A 22,801-nucleotide genomic window follows, 5' to 3' on the forward strand; every position below is an offset into this window, starting at 1 on the left:
CTTTCTTCCATTTCCAAATCTGAGACCGACAACTGAGTAGTGTCCTCAAATGAAATCAACTGACCGTTAGAAGACGTGGGAGATGCAAAAGTGTTGGGCAGAGCTACCTCTGTTACCCAACTTCTTGTTCAGTGGGTGCCTAAAGCGCAGGTCAGACCACGTGTAGAGCCTCATGGGGTGTGGAGAAGTTTAGCCTTTGTCTTCCACCATCTTACCTGGATCAGGGCATGGGGATAAAAAAGACTGAAAACTGGAAGAGCAGAAAGGTCAAAGTAGATTTTCACAATCATCATCTTTTAGGAATATTTTTCTTATTTAAAAAATAATACTGATTTTCTGGGTGGGGTGGAGGGAGGGAAACATGGAAGGCAGTCCTTCCAACCAAAATGGTTAGAAAAGCAGGTATGAACGTGGAGAAGGCAGGTATAAAGAAGGGGAGGCAGGTGTGAAGGTGGGGAAGGCAGGTGTGAAGATGGGAAGATGGGTGTGAAGATGGGAAGGCAGGTGTGAAGGTGGGGAGGCGGGTGTGGGAAGGCAGGCTCACCCCTTGTTATATATAGTGAGAGACGGGGGCTTCCCTTTCACTTTGTACAGTAAAGAGAAGGCTTTGAGGTATCAACAACTTGGGTTACTGGGAAAAGGACAAAGAATCTGTGTTTCCTGAACATCGAGGGGCAGTCTCTTTGGCAGCTACGGACTAGCCGGTCTCCTCCAGCTCCAAGAGGTCATCCACGTATTCCACAACCTCTCCCTGTAAGAGACAACAGGACACCTCTGTTAAGTGGGAGGCCTGACTTGAAAAGTGTTGGTGAAACAAAAACAAACAAACAAAAAAAAAGTGTTGGTGAGCAGAGACTGATTCCAGGAGGCCATTGCCAGCTGCCGGCTGAGACTGGAGTGGCCTTTCTCTTTCTCCCCAGCCCTTGGGCTCAGAGGACCCTCCCTGAGGGTGGGGTCTGGAATCCACTCCATGCAGACTCGGAGTGAAGTGCTCTGCCGCCCCCACAGAAGGAAGGCCTGTGTGAAGTAGGCGGTCCAACCACTCTCTAAAAGACCCTGCTTCGGGACCCCTCTTCTGTGCATCCCTCTCCACACCCTTACACCCCCTTTCTATTAGTAGTTATCACACAGGAACACTTTCTATCTGCTCCCTTTCTGCCTTGATCACCAGTCCGCACATTTTTCAAGAACCAGGACCTGGGTTGTTTTTCTTGCCCAGAATCTAGTACACAGAAGGTGTTCAATAAACCTGCTAAGGGATGAATTATTGAGTGTGTACCTGCATGTTGCTGGTGTGACTGAAGCAATCACCCTACTTAGAGAACAGACTCTTGGATACTGTGGGACCCACTTGTCCACTGTGGGTACCAGGAGCCCACTGGCTCCCTCCTTCTGCAATCAGCCTTAAGCCTCAACCTGAAACAGCACAGCACACTTTCTGATTTCTTTCTCTGCATTGATTTCTCTCCCACAAGACACCTGGGCCACCAGCGGACAACGCCTCTTTACTGCAGAAAATGAATGAATCACCACGCAGGCCAAGCACTCTTCCTGTGAGGTCAGCACAGCCAGCCCCACCTGTGCTGACCACTTCTTGCTAAAACTTGGCCCCCCTCACAGACGTCACCATTCCAACCCAAGAGCCTATTTGCTCCTTTTGATATTTTAACACAGCAAGACTCATAAAATGTCTCAGCATTTGCCAATAGTTAAATAATCTATCAAGTACATGAGACTCAAAAGGGTGTCTTATTATTTCCATCAAATACCTCTATCATGTCGTGCCCAAAATTAGAAACTAAAGCTATGGGAGTGAAAGACTACTGCTTGAAAAACAGTGTTCTTCCATTGCTTTCTGGACCCCCAAAAGAAAACATGGTATGGCAGAGGGATTACATGTACGACCATGACATCTGTTCCCAGAGTTACTGTTTCCTGCCGTGTGGCTTCTGTGACATGGGCACGATGGTATTGCTTGCATTTAGCTCATCAGTGAAAGAAATGCATCCCGCTATACGGCCTGTTGTAGTGGAGGCTATTGGCGCCTTGTTCAGATCTACCTTCCGGTGCACCCAGCTGCTGGGAGCATTGGTCGCTAATAGCTGCACAAGTGCTCTGCCAGGGAGTGTACACACCAACACCTCTGGGCTGACAACAACCAAGGAGAGGCTGATAAGGGGCACTGCAAAAGGCAGGAAGAGCTACACGGTGGCGGTGTAACTCATGCTCCCGAGCTCCCCTGAAATCAGGCTAAGCTTGACTCCAGCTGAGACCATGTATTTGCATAGCTCCTTCCCCTTCCTTTCCTACTTGAGAACATTTCCTCCATAAATCACTCCAGCAAATTATAATCTATGTCTTTTAGACTTCCCTGAAGCAAAGAACTATCAGAACCTGAGACTTGATGCATCGATTTTAGCCTGCTTTTATAGTTCCTGAAACTATAATGGGCCTCTGCAAAATTTTTAACCAGTGTGCAAACTTTCAGGAGGTCTTGCACACATTGAAACCCCAGAGAGATAATAAAGAACACCACGAATATCAGTAACTAAATTGTATTGATGCTTTGTTTCAAAGCAGTATTTTGTCCTTTGGAAATTTTAAAGATTAAACTAAGAATTTTATTGTATTCGTTATATTTTATTTCAAATTATTACATGCCATAATTTCATGTGTAGGAAGAAAATAGCTTGTTCTGTAGAGAAGGATGAATTCTTTCACAACTCTAAAGCCTTGATTAAGATGTTAATTACATCCGGGACCATAACAGTCTTTTTATCTTGAGAATGTCAAGTCTAAATCTTAGGAATTTTAAAGCCTGGAACAAGCCTAGTCTGTTCAATGGATGATTATTAACCAGCTGTGTGACTTTGAGCAAATCACTCTACCTTTCTGAATTTGTTTCCTCATCTGTAACATGAGACAGCTTTAATGAATCTTCATGATAAACACACCAAACAAACTAGGAATATAAGGGAAACTTCCTCAACCTGACAAAGGGCACCTATAAAAAAAACCCACAGCAGGGGCGGCTGGTTAGCTCAGTTGGTTAGAGCACCATGCTCATTACAACAGGGTTGCTGGTTCGATCCCCGCATGGGCCACATGAGCTGCGCCCTCCACAGCTAGATTGAAACAACTACTTGACTTGGAGCTGATGGGCCCTGGAAAAACACACTTAAAATAAAAGTTAAAAAACAACAACAACAACAACAACAAAAACCAAACCACAGTTAACAACATACTTAATGCTAAAAAAGAATACATTCCTCCTAAGATTGGGAACAAGACAAGGATGTCCGGTCTCTCCATTTCTATTTGACATTATACTGGAGGTTTCAGCCAGGGCAATTAGCCAATAAAAAAATAAAAGACATCCAGATTGGAAAAGAAAACGTAAAACTACCTCGATTCATAACATGATCTTGTATATAAAAACTCCCAAGGAATCCACAAAAAAACTATTAGAACTAATGATTAAGTTCAACACATTTATAGGATTACAATATCAATATATAAAAATCAATTGTTTTTCTATACACGAGCAATGAACAACTGAAACATGAAAAGAAAATAATTCCATTTGAAATTGCATCAAGAATAACAAAATTTAAGAAAACATTGTCAAAGGTAATTAAAGAAGACCTAATGGAAAGACATCCCACATTCACAGATCAGAAGACTTAATTAATATCATTAAGACGTCAGTACTGCCTAAAGGGGTCTTCAGATTGAGCACAATCCCTATCAAAAATCCCACTTGTCTTCTGCAGAAATTGGCAAGCTGATCCTACAATTTACATGGAAAATTATTTTGGGGGTGATGAAAATGCTCTCAAATCAGGTAGTAGTGATGGATGCACAACTTTCTGAACATACTAAAACCCAATGAATCGTATACTTTAAAAAGGAGAATTTTACGGAATGTGAATAATATTTCAATAAAGCTGTTCTAGACAAACATAATAAGGGAAACTGCTCATATTATAATGTTAAATGGAAAAGCTATGATACATAATTACAGTTGAATTTATAATGAACATGTATTGGAAAGTGTATAGAAAAACCTATATACCAAAATATCAACAGTAGTTTGCCTCTGGTTAATTAGGAACTCAACTCCTCCCCGTTTTTCTAAATATATTTTTCTCCACTTTCCAAACCATACCAGCCCACTTTGTTTGTATGTAGCCAGCACTCATTCCTTTGCAGCATCCTTGTGATCTTATCTCAGGCTCTGCTTCAAGGGAACCCAACCCAAGACATATGGCACGTGTATCGCTTCCTCATTTCTAATTCGCTTCCACAGGCAACACAGTATTTCATTCTCTCAACCCTGTGAGGTCAACATTATTAATCCCATGTTCTAGACAAAGGACTGAGGCTCAGGGAAGTGAAATGAATGCTAGTGATGGGTCTGTCCCCTGAAATTAGTGCACAGAAAACAAATTCCTTGATGATGTCTTGTTTAGCGTGTTTCACCAAAAACTGGGGCAGTGGAAAGAGCAGATATGGAGGCTCAGGGCCCTGGGGTGTGGCCTAGCAACTCCCAGAACTTCCTGCCCCCCACCAAGCACCTCATCTATAAAGTGAGGGCTCAGAGCAGAACAAGCTCACCACTCTCTTCCAGCTCCAATGGCTGGCAACTGCACAGCTGTCTTAGAAAGCATTTTCCAGTTTGTTCTAAATGCATCTCTCTGTATGCTACCCCTGAAGATGGCTTTTCTGTAACTAGGCTGCACCACCACAAAATAACTGCTCCATAAGATAAAAGGGGCAGCTGAGTGACAGTCAGGAATTCTAAGGAATTTCAGAGAATGATAAAACAACATAGAGCAAGGACCTAATTTAAAAAAAAAAAAAAAAAAAAAAAAAAGACACTAATCTCCAAAAAATTGGGATGGGCATTTCCAAGTGTCTTCATAGTACTGAGTAATTGAAAATTCACTGTGGTTTCATAAAACGATTTTTGGTTTTTTTGTTTTTAAATGATGGTTGGATGGCTCCTGTGATGGATTTCTGGAGCATCCCTCCATACTCCCTGTCAGGAAGTATGGCACTTCAGCCTGGGTTCCTAGAAAGCCACTCTTGCTCATGCCAGGGCTCTGACTTTCATTAAAACGCCCACAGAAATTGCATTTCTCAAGGTCCCCTTCTGTTTCTTATTTCAAGGATGAGTTGCCTTCCAGTGATTTCAGCAAAGAGATGAGTAATATTTTCTCTTACCCAGAAGTGTGTTAAACATGAGAACTTACCTCATCATCATCCATTATATTTTCCTTAGCAAAGGCATACAGCTCTTTCTGGAGTATAGTCACATTAAAGAACTGAACTGCTTCCTGTTCAGACATAGAGAACAGTTTATATGACCAACCTTTTAATGTTAGAATTGGGAGGAGGGAGCAATAGGGCATGGGAGTTCTTTGGGGAGGAGGGTGATGAAAATCTTTAAAATTAGATAGTGGTAATGGTTGCACAACTCTGTGAATACACTAAAACCACAAATTGGGTACTTTAAAGTGTGAATTTTATTGTATTTTAATTATATCTCAATTTTTAAAAAGTGGCCAATCCCCAGTAAACAAGAGAATATGTGTATGTAAGAGAAAGAGAGAGAGAGAGAATAGACAGGGGAGAGAGGTGTGAAGAAAGATGTATGAATGGCAAACCAGGACAGCATACAGAAATCCCAATGAAAGTACAAGTTAAGAACAAAGATCATTTAGAAAAGATCTTTTGAAAGCAACATGTAAGTTTTGAAAGGTCCCCAACAACACATACAAAGCTGAGCTTGTCCATCATGGGAATTATATGATGGTCCATCCACAAATGAGCCAACCACAGAGCTATGAAAATCATAATAAAGTAGGTATATGGTGGGACATGGAAAATGTTCTGATGAATTGTTATAAAGATAGAGCAAGCTGTAAGACAGTATATAAAGTATGATCCTGCTTCTGTAAACATAAACAAATACATGCTGTATATATGAGAAAACGCACAGCAACAAGGCAAGGGGTAAAGAGAAGCCATGGGATTCTAAAGGCATTTCACTTTTTAAGTAAAATATTTCTGTGATGTTTGAAATTTGTAGAATTTTTACTGATTTAAACATCACAATAAAGCCATAAAATATTCACAGACAGAAAAACTACAGGAAGAATTCATTTCCTTTCATTTCCGAAATAACTCTTAAGGTGCAAAGCGTGTCCAGAATGTAAGAATGAACAGGAGGAAGGGAACTGTCGTGCCTGGAGCAGCGGCACTTACCGGCCTGGGCTGGAAATACTCATCTGACAGGCCCCACTTGTCCCTGTGGTACTGGTAATACACCAGATTCTGCTGCATGACCTTGTCATCTTGGTCAAAGAGCAGGTAGCTGACCGCACAGGGGGCCGCATTCTTCAGGTCGCTCACTGGGGTCAGGGAGAAAAGAGGAACAGAAAAATCAGCAAACGGTGACCTGCATTTCCCCACACGAGCCACCCCTCCTTGAAGCACAGCTTCCTAAAGGAAAAGGTGGTGAACAAGCCCCTTCTCCACGGCCTCTCCTTCGGACGGAATCATCCTTGGGTGGGCAGGTCATAGACTGGGTCTCCATGGCAACCTGGAGTTCTGACATATTGAATTTCCTTGTTAGGCAGATGCCTTTGCAGAAATGCCTACTATATTCCACCCCAGGCTCCTGTGAACTAAGCTGGTCTCACATCCCTGGAGCCTGAGAAGGTTGGGTCCCAAGGCCTAGACTGTCAGGGGACTGAGGGAGCTGGGGAGCATGTACTCAGCAAACGAGCCCCCATTTGGGTCCCACAGTGCCTGGGTCCCATTTGGATGACACCGCAATCTCCAGATCCAGATGGACCTTCCTATAACTAAACTAAACTAGAAAAACCAAAAGGATAGTGGACGCTCTGGGCTGGAAGAGACTTGAAAATTCACCTGGTCTTGACATCTCCGGGAGGAGAGGTTCCCACCTCAGCCTCCCTCCTGAGAGTTGCCCCACCTATAACAGCACCTTCAGCTTGGGGGTTTTGCAGGGGTTGGGATTTGTGTTAGGGGTGGAGGACAAAAAAGAAGAAGTGATAAGGCACAAGTCCTTGGTATTTATTCTGGCACATTCCACATCTAATTTACAACCAGAGAATACTACCTTTGCTCAAGTTCTGGTTGGCCAAAATAACCAGTGTGTATGAATAAACTGTACCACCCAGTGGCTGTTTCTGGTAATGACAACTTTAAAATGGCAGTTCAAGGACACTTACATGTCTTAGTACCAAGGCCTGTGAGGCTGGGAAAGGGTTCAAGTGTAAATAGCAACTCCTGCCCTCAAGAAATTCAGTACAGTAGGTAATCTAGAAAGAGTTCAAAACAGGGCAGACTTTCAGGAAGCCAATTTTCAGGAAGTAAATTTTACTCCTACGGAATACCTATAACCCCAGAAAACAAAGATTTCCTGGGGAGTGGCAAGCAAAGCTGGACGTTTTGGTTTACCTGTGCTTCTAAGTCTTTGCCAGAGTTTCTGATACGCAGGGTGATTTTCAGATATGTGAGGATTTCAGAGGACCAGTGAGCGCCAGAGCCTGGATGTGTGTAGAACACCTCTAAACGCCCAGCGTGCTGGCTCTGTGCACGCACAACCAAGCCCAGCTCAGAGGCTGGAAGACCTGACAGAGTCTTCCCCATGTTTCAAAGTCTAGCATGGGGCTAGCTCAGGGAAGTGCCAGTGCAGATTCATGAAAATGAAATAAAAATACCAGCTTATGTTTTTATCTGACTGAAAATCTTTAAACTGTGAACCCAAGATAGGCAAAGTGTTGATAAAAGTTTGAAGCTGGATGATAGGCAGACAACAGTTCATTATACCACCTTCTCTACTTTAAAGTAAGTTTTTAAATTTCCATAAGTTTTTTAAAAACCACGTACACAATTTTTCTTCATTCTCATTAAAACAGGGCTCTTCCCAGTGCGGATGAATAAAAGCAAACAGTTAACACTGGAGTGTGGGGGGTAGGGAAGTGGTGGAGACGGGAAGGGGTGGTTCGCTTTGATGTCTCCCTGTACATCTCCCAGACGTTTGCTTTGCTGCAACAAGCCTGTATCACAAACCTTTTTTGAAAGAAAGCACTGATCAATCACTTATATTAAAAAAGAGGGCTCTTGCCAAGCAAAAACGCTGCCTAGTAGTAGAAAACTATTCCTTCCACACTGGAATGCAGTTAATGAACATTTGCTGTGGACCTACTGTGAGCTCAGGGCTATCTCATATGAAAGTGTGTGCATAGATTATATAGAACACGACTCCTGTCCTGTATGCTACATGATCCTCTACCAAACAGCTAGTGACACTGTTACCATGACAGGTAAAACCTCATCCCTTCCATCCATGAAAGGGGACTTCGGGGAAGGACACCTGTTTAAAACACTCCTCAGTCTCCTGTTAATCTCAGAAATGTCCCAGCTAAGGAACTTTTTACATTGCCTCTTTAGACGAGGTTCACGCTGTGGTTAAGATCAGGTTCCCCGCTGAGAGAGGCCAGTTACTTTACTCAGGAAGACCTGGTGTAAATGACTGCTTCAGAGGAACAATTTTGATTAGAAGCAAAAATTAAAAATTAAAAAAAATATATGTCTAGAAAATGTTTTTTTTTTTCTTTTAACCTTCAGCAGGCAAATCTTTCAGTGTGTCCTGAAGAAGACAGGAGACAGGATAAAAGGTAGGTGGCTGTTCCAGGAAGACAGAACCCAACAAAGAACAAAATGGCCACCATAGGGGAGGAGGGCTATGAAAACCAAGACCACCCATCACTCTTCCCAGGACACCCCTGAATCCACAAGAAGAGGTGCTTCTGAGTTTGAAGGGTAGCCCAGGGGAATCTAGCCAGCCTCCTGCCACCAGACCCAGGCATTTCATCAGTAAGACAAAAGAGCTCCTGCTGCAACTGTCCCTAATAATCCTTCTGTGCTTGTCACTGAACCACCAAGGTACACGTTGCTCAAACAAGTGGTACTCCGCAGTCAGTCACAGGGAGAGGAGGAAAAGCCAAAAAAAGACAGGCTCTGAAGTCCCAATTCTGAACTACTTCTCTTCTCCCATTCATTTCCCTTTGTCCACTTGGAATGTTCTGACTGGTAAACTCCAACTTCAGGCCAAGGCAAGACCAACTGGAATGAAACTCCAACAGTCAGAGAAGTAAGGCCGATGATGGGGAGGAAGGGACATAATGACAAAAGGGAAAAAGAGTTGCTATGTGCCAGTGTGTGAATATCCTCAACATTCCATGTCTACCAACTCACTTAATCTTCACAGTAATCTTGAGGTTAGTGCTATTATGTATACTTTACAGATGAGGAAAGTGAGACACAGAGAAGTTACTCAGTGACAAAGCTGGAATTCGAATCCAGGCAATCTGGCTCCAGGGTTTGGCAAAGCTCGGTACCAGCTCTGATGATGTAACCTTGATGCATTCTCTGAACAACCATATGTAAGGGTTATTACCTTTATTCTATAGATGGGGAAGCTAAGTCTTAGAAGGATCTTGCCAAGATCGTGTAGATTACTTACACTTATAATAAGCAAACTGCAAATAATGATACATGGTAGCCACAAATTTCTCCACTGGATAGCCTCCTATAACTGGGGTGAGGTTCTCTTCACACTGTATTTTGCATTCCAGAACTTCTACATAATGATCTGAAAGAACACACACAAAGTTTCAGAGCAATGCACTCATTACTTAATACTACTTCTGCCCCACCTCCCAAATGATAAAGGTAAAAGATAAAAATGATAAATGATAAAGGTAAAATATTTGCATCACTTATGATAAAAGATTAAAACCTTTAATATGCAGTTTCTTAAAATTAACAAGACAAAGACAAACACCCAATATAAAAATGGTCAAGAGGATATTAACAAAGAGGAAACGATAAAAATGGCTAATAAACATTGTGAAAAGATGCTAAACTTCATTTGTAATTAAGAAATTAAATCCCACCTAAAATAATTTAAACCGTTAAATTGATAAGATTTTTGAAATTTGATAACACCCAGTGTTAGGGAGAGAATGGTGAAAACTTACTCTCTCATATTCTGTTGGTAGAAGCAAAACAGAAACAAATTTTTCAAAGAGTAATTTGGCAAAATTTATCAGAGGTTAAAATCCACATCGTATCCTCTGACCTAGCAGTCTAGTTCTGGGAAATTTTCTTTAGACATAGGCTCATATAAACACTGTTTGTAACAACAAACAAATGGAAATAACCTAAATGTTGGTCAATAGGACATTGATTAATAAATTATGGTACATATAAACATTTAAAAGAGTAGGTTGACCTAAGTATAATAACACAGAAAGATATCAAAGCCTACATTTCCAGTCTCCCTTGCAGTGGGGTTGAGGCCATATGATTATCTGTGCTGACGAAATGTGAATAGCAACAACTAATGAACGCTGCTTCTGGGCCTGGTCCCCAAAAATCTCCCACATGGTACTCGGCCCCCTCCCTTTTCTCCCTTCATGCAGCTAGAAGCAAAAGATTCCAGGATAATAGTACACATTTTGTTAGAAAGACTGTCGAAGAACAGGCACTCTCTTACATTGCTGGGAGAAACACAAAATGTTAACAAACTACTAAATAATTTACAGAAACATTTACTCTTTGAGCAGTCAGTCCCACTTAAGTTGACTTTGAAAACACATCTCCATAAAGGAAAAAAAAAGCCTAAAATTTCCCTTTGCAGTATTGTATGTAATAGCAAAAGATTGGAACAACCCAAATGTCCATCAGATAGTGGAATAAACTGTTGTACACCACTCCTCTCACCCCTCGAAAAAGTACTCGGCAACAATAAAAAAGAATGACACAATCCCTGCGTATTCATTAAGATATACTGTTTAAATTTATATACACACAAACTTTATAGAAAAAAAATGATTCGGGCAAGAATCCACAACAGATGCTAACTCAGAGGAAAAGGGGTGGGGGTGACACAGAGTTTGATGGATAGTAAGTTGTATCTGTCCACAAATTATTTACTAATCTCAAAAGGAAGAATAGTTATTGATATTGTGGAGAAACTGGAAACTGAAAAGCACTTTAACCAAATGCTTAAAAATTAACATCACCAATAAGGGGCAAACAGATGCCATGTTCATCTGAATGTGATACTCTAAGAAAGACACTTCCTAATGCTCCAGCCAAACAAGCACAACCTGAATGTAATTGTGAGGACATATCACTGAACCCCAAACTGGGGAATACTCTGTAAAGCAACTGGCGTAGAGTTTTTAAAAAATATCAATGGCATAAAAAGACAAAGAAAGGCCAAAAAAATGTTCCAGATTAAAAAACACCAAAGAAATAAATAATTAAGAAACATGATCTGGGGCCTGCTCGGTGGTTCAGGTGGTTGGAGTGCCGCGCTCCTAACACTGAGGTCGCCGGTAGATTCCCACATCGGTCAGTGAGCTGCGCCCTCTACAGCTAAGATTGTGAACAACAGCTCTCCCTGGACCTGGGCTGCCAAGAGCCGCCGGAGGTCTGCGTGAGCTGCGGTGGGCTGTGTGCTGCCAGGAGTGGTCTTTCACATTTAATACTACGTGCATATATTACCTATCAAAAATAAAGTACAACATTAGGTATAATGTACCCCACCTGGTGAGACATTATTTCAGTGGAGTTAAGAGGTAAGTCTCTGCAGTCAGAAGGCCTGAGTTCAAATCCCAGCCCTTCCCTGGAGGACAGAAAGCACAATACTTAACCTCTCTATGCCTCAACTTTCTCAGCTATAAAATGGGGAGAATGTCAGTCCCTTCCTCATAGGGTCGCAAAATTGAGATAACACATGTAGAAAGCGTAGAACAGCGCCTGGCATCTACTTAGAGTTTAATAAATGTTACCTTTTCTAATAACTATTTTTTAAATCTATAGTCAAAACATGGTAGCTCCAAGTTACCACCCTTTTTGCACCCGTTCCTTTACTCTGAGTGTAAGGAATACTCCTGACACTATAGACATGAAGGGAGCTTAGAAGGACAACCCTTCACTGGCAGAAGAACACGAATTAACAAGTGCTGTGTGCAGTCCAGGCATGAGCACCAGCAGCTGACAACATCACTCAGAGAGAGAGTCAAGCAGACATTCTGTGCCTCCTGGTGGAAGAACTAGCACACACTAGGAAGCAGTCTTGCCCCCCAAACCCCACCAAAAAAAAAAAAAAAATCAAACCCGAGTCTGATCAAGCCTCTACATCCAACTACCAATTCATAAGAAATACAGAGGACTATGGGGATACAGTCAGCACAATCCAGACTGTGGGGATAAATGATGCAGTTTCTTCAATAGTAAGGGGGGAAAAGATAAGAAACATAGATTAAAAAAGATTTAAAAGATAAGCAATTTGCTACAATATGGATAAACCTTGAGGACATGATGCTAAATGAAATACGCTGTCACCAAAACACCAATACTGTGTGATTCCATTTATATAAAGTACCTAGAGAGTCAAATCCATAAAACCAGAAATGGTGGTTAGCAGGGCTGGGGGAGGAGAGTGGGGAGTTAGTGTTTAACGGGTACAGAGTTTCAGTTTGGGAAGATGAAAAAGTTCTGAAGATGGAGGGGTGGCCGGTGAGCTCAGTTGGTTAAAGCATGGTGCTAATAACACCATGGTTGCCGGTTCGATCCCCGCAGGGGCCACTATGAGCTACACCCTCCTTAAAAAAACAAAAAGTTCTGAAGATGGACAGTGATAAAGGTTGAACAACAATGTGAATGTATTTATTGCCCTTGGACGTATATTTAAAGATGCTTAAAATAGTAACATTCATGTCTTGTATATTCTACCACAGTACAAATTTAAAAAGATAACCAAATGCAATGCATGGACCTCATTTGGAACCTGATTCAAACAAACAAATTGTAAATTAAAGGTACGCACCTATTTATAATATTTCTGAGATGATAGGGACACTGGATACTGGATGATGAGATAAAGGAACTCATGTTACAAATCTTTCAGGCGTAATAGTTTGGTGGTTATATTGAAATAAAAAGTGTTCTTATCTCTTAGAGGTATATACTGAAATATTACAAATGAAGTGACACAGCATCTGTGATTTGCTTCAGAATAACACGAGAGAGGGGAAGTAGGCAGGAATGAGATGAAACCCACGGGGCCATGAGCTGACAATTGTGAACCTGGGTCATGGGGACATGGGGTTCATTATACTCTTCTATGTGTCTGAAATCTTCTAAACTAAAAAGATTTTGTTATGTGGAAAAAAAGTACTCTGTGGAAAAAGAGACACATAAACGAAAAAACTGATTCAAAAACAAAACAAAACCAAAAAGCCCTGGATTCGATAACTTAAGAGTTGCCAAACTGCTATATGAGCCTTTAACCATTAAAATACACAACGACTTCCAAGAGGCAGACAGTACTCACCCAGTCCCAGACTTATTTGTCCAGGGAACCCTTTCTACAAGGTGCAGTTCTAAGACATGGGTTCCCAAAACCAATTTGGGGAATCTCTTCTTGGCCATTTCCCATTTTCTGGAGAATGCTGCCCACTAAAGGCTAAAGAGAAACCCTAAGGAAATCTGGGCTCTCTCTGGATGGTGTTTTAAATTTTCTTTCTTTCTTCACTCTTTCCTGAACTTCCTATAATGAGCGTGCACTGTTTTATAATCAGAAAATTCTTCTTCCAAAAGTTATCTTCTGACAACTACTTAGAGGCTCATTCTACTCTTTATTCTACTTTTCTGTGTGCCGGACATTTTTCACTATCGGAATTCCTTCAGTAACGTGACGCACGAGGTACTCATGGGCCCACTTTTATTTTTCAAAAAGCCTGTGGGGAACCTGTAATCGGGCAGAGCTGATATGGTAGACTTCCTCTGCAGGCCGGTGCTTGATCAGTATACTCTACTTCTCCAGAAGCTCCTGCCGAGTCAAAGACTGATCAAATAGGTGGTCAGCCACGCCAGTTACCCATTCATATTTAAACGCAAAAGTGCCTCAGAGGCCACTTCAGCAACCTAGAAGGCATGTAGGCTCCACAGGGGCAGCTATCCCATTGATGTCTAGGATACAACCCCCACCAACCTGCTACGGAAAGGTAGAAATCCTTGAAGTCCCTGATCTCCCTGGAGCCCTCACAGGCTGCGAGACACTCATAAAAGGCCTTGAAGAAGTCAGGAAGGGCCAGCTCCATGTCTGTGATGGATGTCCTCCAGTTCTCACCGTTGTATGCCCGCACGGCACGGATGAACAGGCTCTGGAAAGCAAGGAGAAGCCAGTGAAGCTCCCAGACAGGAAGCGAGCCAGACCTGTCCTCTGGAAGGAATCAGACCACCATCGAGCTCCATTCTCATGAATTCTGAAGAAACCACATTGACCCTTAATTAAATATGAAACCAATTTGTGACTGACTTATGTCTAGCTTTTTCTACCCTGTGTATAATGGTACGCTTCTTTTGTGTAATTCAAAAAGTAGCAGATGCTAGATAACAAAATCAAATTCAAATCAAGGAAAAAGAGAAAACTATAGTGACAGAAATCCGAGCAGTGGCCTCCAGGGGTCGGGGTGGGGCAAAGGCTTGACTGCAAAGGGGCATGAGGAAACATTTTAGGGGAGAGGAAAATGTTCTATATCATGGTTATGGTGGCAGTTACACCACTGTATAAATTGGTCCAAACTCATTGAATTATATATTTAAAATTGTTAACTAGATGTTAAATAAATTATACATCAATAAAGCTAATTTTAAAAACATGAGTCAAGGAAAAGACATATCTTGAGAGCAGGTGTCAAATATCTCTCCCAACAGTGCAGTATAAAATAGGAGAGCCATGTAGCAGCATGAGTCACTGGGGAGGGCAGCCATGTGTCAGACAGTGGGAACTTCAAAGAATTTCTGCTAATTGTTGACAGGACCAGGTTAAAAAAGAATAAGTAAGGCTGAGCAAACAGCCTGGCCTCTTAAGAACTAAGTAGAGATCTTGGATCTACACAGAAACCAGCTGAGTAGGAAAAGTCAGGACAGGACTTGAAATAAGCATGGGCCTCTCCATTTGGAGTTCCTTCGCAGCTGCTCCAGAATGGGGGTATCTGAGGGACACTCCTTGGACCTGGAATTTTCACCCTGTTGAAGGCCTCAGGTAGGGAGGGTGGATCTCCCTCAACCTCTTGAACAGGCAGCATCCCCTGGAAACAAGACAAGCAGAGAACTGCAGAGGCCTTGCCTGGAGACTGGCTCACAGAGCAGCAACTCCAGGAAGCTGGCTCTGCAGAAGCAGCAGAGTGACAGCAGCAAGTGGAAGGCCAGGCAGAGAGAGGGAACTCGCTGGGCGCACAGGAGGGCAGCTCTGCCACACTCAGCAGGACTCCAAAGGGGAAAGAAGGGTCTAGTTACTTGCAGTTAAGCACAGTGCATGACCACAGGCACGCAGCTCTGTTCCCCAAACCCTATGAAAAATGACAGTGAAGAGAGTAAGAAGGTGTAAATCCTTTTTATGTGAGAATGGGAAAGGTGCATACAGGAGACAAGAGATTTCAACAACTTTTGGGAAGACAGAAAAACAAATTATCACAGAAGGGCCCACAGGGAAAGTGAGCGACACAGCCCATTGGCACTTGTAGGCACCAGAGACCACAGAAGGCTGGTGCAAGGCGTGAAACCAAAAGCAGGGCTGAATGTCTGAACAGGGGTGTGGGAGCCCTAGTTTCTGACCCAGCACCCGCCTGCCGACCCAAGGGGTCACAGCTCCCAAAGCCATTCCTTATCAGAGACTGACGGATTATTCTAGAGACTCTACCTTTAAAGCCTGGGGTCAAGGACCAGGCATAGCAGGGCTGGGGTTGAGGCACAGGGCTGAAAACCAGGACGCCGGTGAGGACTCTGACTCAGCTGTGAGGCACCCGTCCCTCTCTCCACACTGGCTCTCGGTCACCAGTAGACAAGCATGGACACCCCACCAGCCCTACAGAAGGCTGGAAAATTCTTCCCTGGAACATTAAAGGGCCCCCAGAAAAGAGACTTCACATACTTTCTGAGGGTCAAAAAGTGAGCTTGCAGCCTGGTCACACTGTAATCAAACCTTGGGATCTAATGGCTCCCTATGGATATTTTCAACACATTCCTGTGTTTTCAATCTTGCCCTACCCTGCATTGGTACCCATGCTCCCCAGTGCCTGAGCTCGACAGGCCCAGACAATAGTAAATGCTCAAAGGTGTTAGATTCTTCCTCTTCTTATTGCCCTCATTAATTCTCATCAGAATTCCCCTTTGCAGGTGCATAAATGTAAGTAGTCTCTCAAACAAGTCAGTCCTCCTAGTTCCTTTATTCTCTTTCCGCTTTAATACATATACTCATATATGTGGTGCGTGTGTGTGTGTGTGTGTGTATGTGTACAGAAATATTTCCTCATTTCATCAGAAACGGAGACTTATGTTTCTGTTTCTTGTGTTCTTCGTCCTTTTTTGGATGATTTCCAAGATATGTCTTTATTCCACCATCTTAAAACTAAACGATCAAATGACCACATTTTCTAAAATGTAGCATTTAAAAGAAAGGTGACTTTAACAGCATTATGGAATGTAAAATCTCATTCTTAAATGGATCAAATTTGTGCTAAAATGTCAATCATTTCTAGTGTCATAATAATCATTAAATGTCATCAAAAATTACTAGAGGTGCTTAGATGTCTACAGCTGTTCACTAAGATACACGTCGTGACTAATCACTGTGTAAAAATCCAAATATACCTCGTAGGACTTGGTTTCCAAGTCTTTAATGTAATCCTCAGCATCAGGCAAGCTCTTGTAATAAGCCATGTTTCTCTTCATCATTTCATCATCAGGATGCTTCAGTAGAAAGGTGTGAGCGGCTGCAATGGCTTTCGGAAGATTATTTGCCTACGGTACAAAAAAGAAAGATGAAAGCTACTCAGTGGATGGTGAGCAGTGGTTTTTGCAAAATAAGAAGGTCTGTTTGGTCCTTTAATAATTTAGTGTTTCTATACCATGTTTCCAGCTAAGGGTTCAGTGACTTCCAGGGCCCATCAAGACTTGGTCAAGTGTTTATTCTCTGAAGGTGATTAGATGGCCTCTGTGTGCCTTTCCCGATCTACTCTCCATGGTGCTCCATGTCCTAGGAAGCTGGCCTGTATGGACGACAACCATGGACTCCCTCGTCCTCTAGCTTCCAATGGGGTTCATCAATGAGGAGTCCCAACAGGAGCCCCAATAGGAGACCGAAGGAAAGGAAGAGAGTAAGGTTGTGTTGTTTAGTCTACTGGCTCCCTCTCTGCTTAGTCACCTAGGGCTGCTATTGTCCCTTAACTGAAGGTCACAGCTCCTCTCAAGGTGGCCCTCTCCATATAGGTTTTTGTGAAACCTCTCCTTCCAGGTTTTCTCCTTTGCCCCTTTTAGCCTAGAGGTGGTCACACCCCACCGTTACTGGCCTTTGTACATAACCGCCTTATTAAATGTTCCTCCAGTCACCCAAATGACTATACATACATCTTTTCTGCCAGAACCTTGACAGATACATTAATATTTTCCCAAGTGTCTCACAGAACCTTCTGCTTTACCATCCTCAATGACCCCCACCACCTCCTCACTTACTCATCCATTCACTCAGCAAATATTTGTTAAGAGCCTCCTACACGGTAGACACTGTTCTAGAAAGTGAGTCTGTAACAATGAGCAAAATAGGGAAAAAAAGATTGCCGCCGTCATGTCCCATACATTCAAGTAAGTACCCTCTATCTCCCAGCAACATTGATTAAAAAGACTGTCTTTTACGTTACCCCGTGCTCTTTCCTCCCGCTTTTCACACCACTCTGTGGGCTCAGCTAATGTGTCTATCTCCCCCTCCAGGCTATGATCCTTTTAGGACCCAGCAGTGTCAGTCACGTCTGCATTCCTGGCACCTGGCAAGGCAGGACATAGTAAGTATCAGGGATTTGGACATGACATGACCACATAATATTTTCATAAAGCTAATTCATATTTTCTTCTCTTTTCCCTTTTCTCTTCTCCCCCAGTTAGGTGGTAGCCATGTGATTGTGAGTGTCACTGCCTCATGGGGGTAGTTGTCTGGTTAGAACGCAGAAATTACTCATGTGACAAAAGCCCTGTGCTCTTGAGAGAACTTGGCAAGAGTGACGAGAGGAGGAAATTGAGAGGGGAGCTGCGGGAAGAAACTGGCCTGGAAGAAGAAGAGGGAGAAAAAGGGAATCCTCCAAACCAGAACAAGAGTTCCCCTAGGGGCCTGCAGGAGCAGCAAGGTCTATGGCCCCGGAGCTGCAGGTGTGGCACCCTGGTGGGAAAGAAAAGCCCGGGAACGCAGAAGTCCTCAGAGAGGAATAGAGTGTTGGGGGGGATCAAGAAGGCAGGCAGACAGGGAGATGGACACCTCCCTGTGTGAACACACAACCAACAGCCAGAGGGTCCCCCACATTGATGCCCTGGCTCTGGCAGTTCCTTGGAATCATGGCACAACATGGTGGGGGCCGGGGAGGCATGTGTGCATGTGCACAGAGTCCTTCAGCCAACCTGGAGGGATACTCAGAGGCAGGGATTACGGAACTAGGTTTGGAGACAGAATATTAAGGGATATTTGGTACACTTGGATTTCTGAGACTCAAAGGGCAGCACACATCGGTACGAAATTGCCCCAGAAGTGGAGCCAAGTCATTTGCAGAAAATGGCAGTGGCTGCAATAGAGAATTGGTGGGTGGTGATGAGGGCCGACTCCCCCATGTCAATGCTGATATTTTGGGAATACCAGTCAGTGGCCTGTAGTGAGACTGCCTTTGAAAGAGTTCTACAGAAAGCTCTACAGTCCTGGCTGGAAAAAGGCCATTCTGGCAACTAGGGAAGAAAGGGAGGAGGTATGAATGCAGCCCTTTTAAAGCATTTGTCAATGAAATTAGATTCTCTAGCTCTTAGAAGAGCACTTAGAAAGAGGGGTTCAACATGGGGTTTTTTAAGATCTCTCACTTAGGACCTGAGTTTTACAAAATGGAACCCCATCCTTAAGAGGACAGGGTGATTTTATTCACTTTAACTCAGGCCCTGCCAGCTGGAACATGAAGCTACATCTTGGCAGCTAAATCTCTGACAGACTGCAGGCAGGTTTTGGAGAAGGTGGGTGGGAGCACCTACCCTGCCATGGGTTCCTGAGAGCCAGCCACGTACATGAGAGGACGCCATCTACTGCCAAAAGAGCCACTCCTAAATTGCCCTCGATGTGGTGGCAGGCCCTGTGGTTCAGGAGAGAACAGAGTCCACATCCAGGAGGGTGAGGTAACAGTGCCTATGAAGTGGCCAGCTCTGTCTCCTCAGAGTTCAAAGTCATTAAGGATGAGCACTTCATGGAGATGGCAGCCATAGCTAGTGACATGAAACCTAAGGTAGGCTGGTGACATAAAACCTAGTGTGGGCTTGAGGGCTACACACCAGGAGCTCGGCCCTTTCTCTACATGATCACACATTCACACCTCCTCACCTCTCTCTGACAGTCTGGACCCGCCATCTCTATCCACGTGTTCAACTCAGGCATTTGTCCTTAATCATTGAAACAGAGGCCTGCAAATCAGACCAGCACAGGAACATCTACCTAAATCCTGCTACAGCAGGCAGTACCATTTGCCTCCAGTAGCTACCTCTAGCCTTCAGGTGCAGGCAGAATGTATGTGCCGGTCACCAATCATTCTCCCTCTACCCAGAAACAGTGTGAAATTATAAAAATCATTAAGAAAAAAAAATAAATAAATAAACCATAGAATATCACCACCTAAAATCAGTTTTTCAATGATTTTCAATTGAAGCAATGAAGTGAAGATTCTGGTTTTTTAAATAAAATTCTTAACTTTTTTTCTGCCCTAGAAGAGATCTCAAAATACTAACAGATGGTATTGTGCTGACATTTAAGTACGTGATTATTACAAGACCTATAAAGGGTTTCAAAGAGAAGCTACGAACTTCCCCTCCTCCCTATGTCACTTGCTTCAAATGCATCTGCATGTTAAAGAAATCAGAGATTTTACTATTTTCAAGGTTTAAAAATAAAATGTTTCCCCCTTGATTATGTGACTCAAATTTGGTTCTGACTGTATTTGCCAAAAGCTATACAATAAAGAGAGAGAATTAAATCATTTTTAGCTTAAAAAATAGTGCTTGTATGAGCCAGCCATCATTTTTTAATGTCCTGGAAATTTATTAATTTTATCCCTGGTTCTATTTTAAAACTGGTTTTGTTTGTTTGTTTGTTTTTGCCAAGACAAACACTCACAAAACTGATACTTTAGATTCTGTGCTATTTTATTTCTCATATGAATACAACATACACGTGGCTGTTTCAGCGGAAATATGAAAAACAGATCTTGCGGCCCAAAGACTAAAAGCCAAGTTAAAAAAAAAAAAAAAAAAAAAACCAACTTCTATCTCCAAAGTCTGGCATATGCCATGAATCTATATATTTTTTTGTAGTCATTAAAATAAATGCAATATATTCCTTTAAAAATCGTTTTTAGTTAGATAAAGTAGAAACTGGACCTTGAGAGGTCTCTCTAGGCAAAACCCGGTAATGACCCGCCCAGGTAAAGCCTCTTTATCCAGTAACAGGGAATTCAGCCCATTCTTAAAACTTGTGGGTCCCCAGAGTAAAGATTCAAAGGATAAAGAACTGCAATTTGTGGCTATTTTTAGCCGGCAATCACAGACAGAATCTAGGCAGCCACGAAAAAGAGGATGACAACTATTAAAGTCTAGATGAGAGCGCCAACCATGAATCACAGTGCACAAGTTCTGCTCCTCCAGGCAAGGATGTGTCCTCCGAATGAGTCCCTGCCCTTTCCTGGCCTCGATTACCTCATCTTTAAAAAGGACTAACCAGCTCCTCCTCAGGCCCTTTTCGGCTCTATTATTGAAAGTCACCACTCACTTGAGAGAAGGGGATTTTAATGGCATATGCTGAAAAGAGGAGTCTTCCAATACCAGGTTTAACAATTACCAGGCTTGGTTGGGTGCCAGACACAGTGCGAGATGTTCTATGTACGTATTCGCTGCCTCAGAACAACGCTTCAAGAAAAGCATTTTCATCTCTATTTAAGATCAAGAAGGGGATACAGGATTTAGATGCGTCCTTTTGGCAGGGCTGGGTGGTAAGAGAGAGCGCCTGGATGAGAAAAGACGGTGGAATGCAACCCAGGACTGAGGGGGCGGAGCTTGATCCTGGGGGCGGGCAGGAGGCGGGGCCGGGGTGGGCCCGGGCCGCGGGGCGGGGCGGACTTGCCTTGAAGTAGGCGAACTGCAGAAACTTGTACGGCTCGCGGCGCTGGAAGTCGGCCAGCACTTCGCGGCTGGGCTGCGACTGGCGGAAGGCTGGCAGGCCCTGCTTGCAGCGCTTGAGGCAGTGCGCTCGGCGCAGCAGGCCTCCGAAGAGGCGCAGCTCCGGGTAGCGGGCGAGGTCGGCGGGGGAATCAGGCTGGGGCACCGTGCTGCAGTTGCGGTGGCAGAAGGCCTCGCTGTCGCGCAGCAGGCGGTGCAGCCGCAGGCTGATCTCCAAGTAGCCCACGCTCTCTGCCCAGTGCTCGCTGCTGTATTGGTCCAGCGCGTGCCGGTAGGCCGATTCGAGTGGCATCAGCTCGTCCCGGGGGAAGCTACGGAAGCTGTAGCGCTCGTACTGGGCCCGCCCGGAGCGCGGCGCACAGCCGGCGCACAGCAGCACCAGCAGAGCTGCGGCCGCCCCGCGCCGCGGTTCCATCGCGCCCAGCGGAAGGAACCCAGCGAAAAGGAAAAGAAGGAGGAGAACGGCGCAACGCGGCAGGAGGAATGCCTGGGAGGCGGGGACGCCCGCCTCTGGCCCGCCCCGTCCGGCTGTCCCTCCCCGCCCCGCCGGGGGGTCCGGACACAGCTGCTGGCGTGGGGAGTATACCCTGGGAGGGCGCGCTATCCTCTGGTTCCTGCACTGTCTAACCCTTGTTGGGTGCTCCACTGTTCACTGGTCTGGGGACGGCAGTCTGCCCTAATGGATCCTAGATTAGCGCTACTTAAACTTTATAATCACTTAGAGGACTTGTAAAAACTCAGATTTCTGGGCCATACTACCAGAGATTCTGATTCAGCAAGTCGGTTGGGGTCTGAGGGTTTGCATTTCTAACCAGCACCCTGGTGAGGCTGACACTTTGATAGCTCTGCTGACCACCTTGCCTTTCAGTGAGAGAGAAAGATAAATAAAATTAATAAGGATGCCAATGACATCTCGTAAACAATTTAGCTAGCCAAGTTGAAGATGAAGCACCTTAAACAGCCCTGCGATTCCACTTTTCAATATATACTCCAGAAACGTGAATGTGTGCATCAAAAGATACGGATGGAATGTTAAAAGCAGCGCTTAAACTCTGTAAACTTTTTGTTTGAAAATAACTGAAACAGAAAAGTTGCAAGGATACTACAGGGAACTCCTATATACCTTCTCATCAAAATCCACAAATTGCTATTGTTATGCCATATGTCCTTTCTTTATCTACTTTATTTTTCTGAACCGTTTGACGGTAGGATTCATACATCAGGCCCACTTCCCCCTTCATCTTTCAGTATGTATGTCCTAAGAATGACAGTACAGACAGTGATCAAATTCAACACTGACAGAAGACTTTAGTCTACATTTCCTATTCCAGTTTTGTCAACTGTAATATGTCTTTCATAGCACTTTTTCCCTGGACAGGATGTAGTCCAGGATCGATGTATTGCATCTAGTTGTCACCTCTATTTAGTGTCTTCTAAT

At 43.7% G+C, this 22,801-nt stretch overlaps 1 protein-coding gene across 1 annotated transcript; it reads right to left on the reverse strand.

Annotated features, from left to right (window-relative positions):
• Positions 1-256: 256 nt before the first annotated feature.
• On the reverse strand, positions 257-21,858 carry CRTAP (cartilage associated protein). Its single transcript, XM_033132481.1, has 7 exons — positions 21,308-21,858; positions 16,771-16,920; positions 14,108-14,279; positions 9,563-9,691; positions 6,271-6,416; positions 5,256-5,339; positions 257-751 (listed from the first exon to the last, which is right to left on the reverse strand). The coding sequence occupies exons 1-7, from the start codon at positions 21,776-21,778 to the stop codon at positions 698-700; spliced, it is 1,206 nt and encodes a 401-aa protein (XP_032988372.1). The 5' UTR covers positions 21,779-21,858; the 3' UTR covers positions 257-697.
• Positions 21,859-22,801: the final 943 nt, after the last annotated feature.

The sequence above is a fragment of the Rhinolophus ferrumequinum genome, chromosome 17, assembly GCF_004115265.2.
Source record: "Rhinolophus ferrumequinum isolate MPI-CBG mRhiFer1 chromosome 17, mRhiFer1_v1.p, whole genome shotgun sequence".
In the NCBI taxonomy this organism is placed as follows: Eukaryota; Metazoa; Chordata; class Mammalia; order Chiroptera; family Rhinolophidae; genus Rhinolophus; species Rhinolophus ferrumequinum.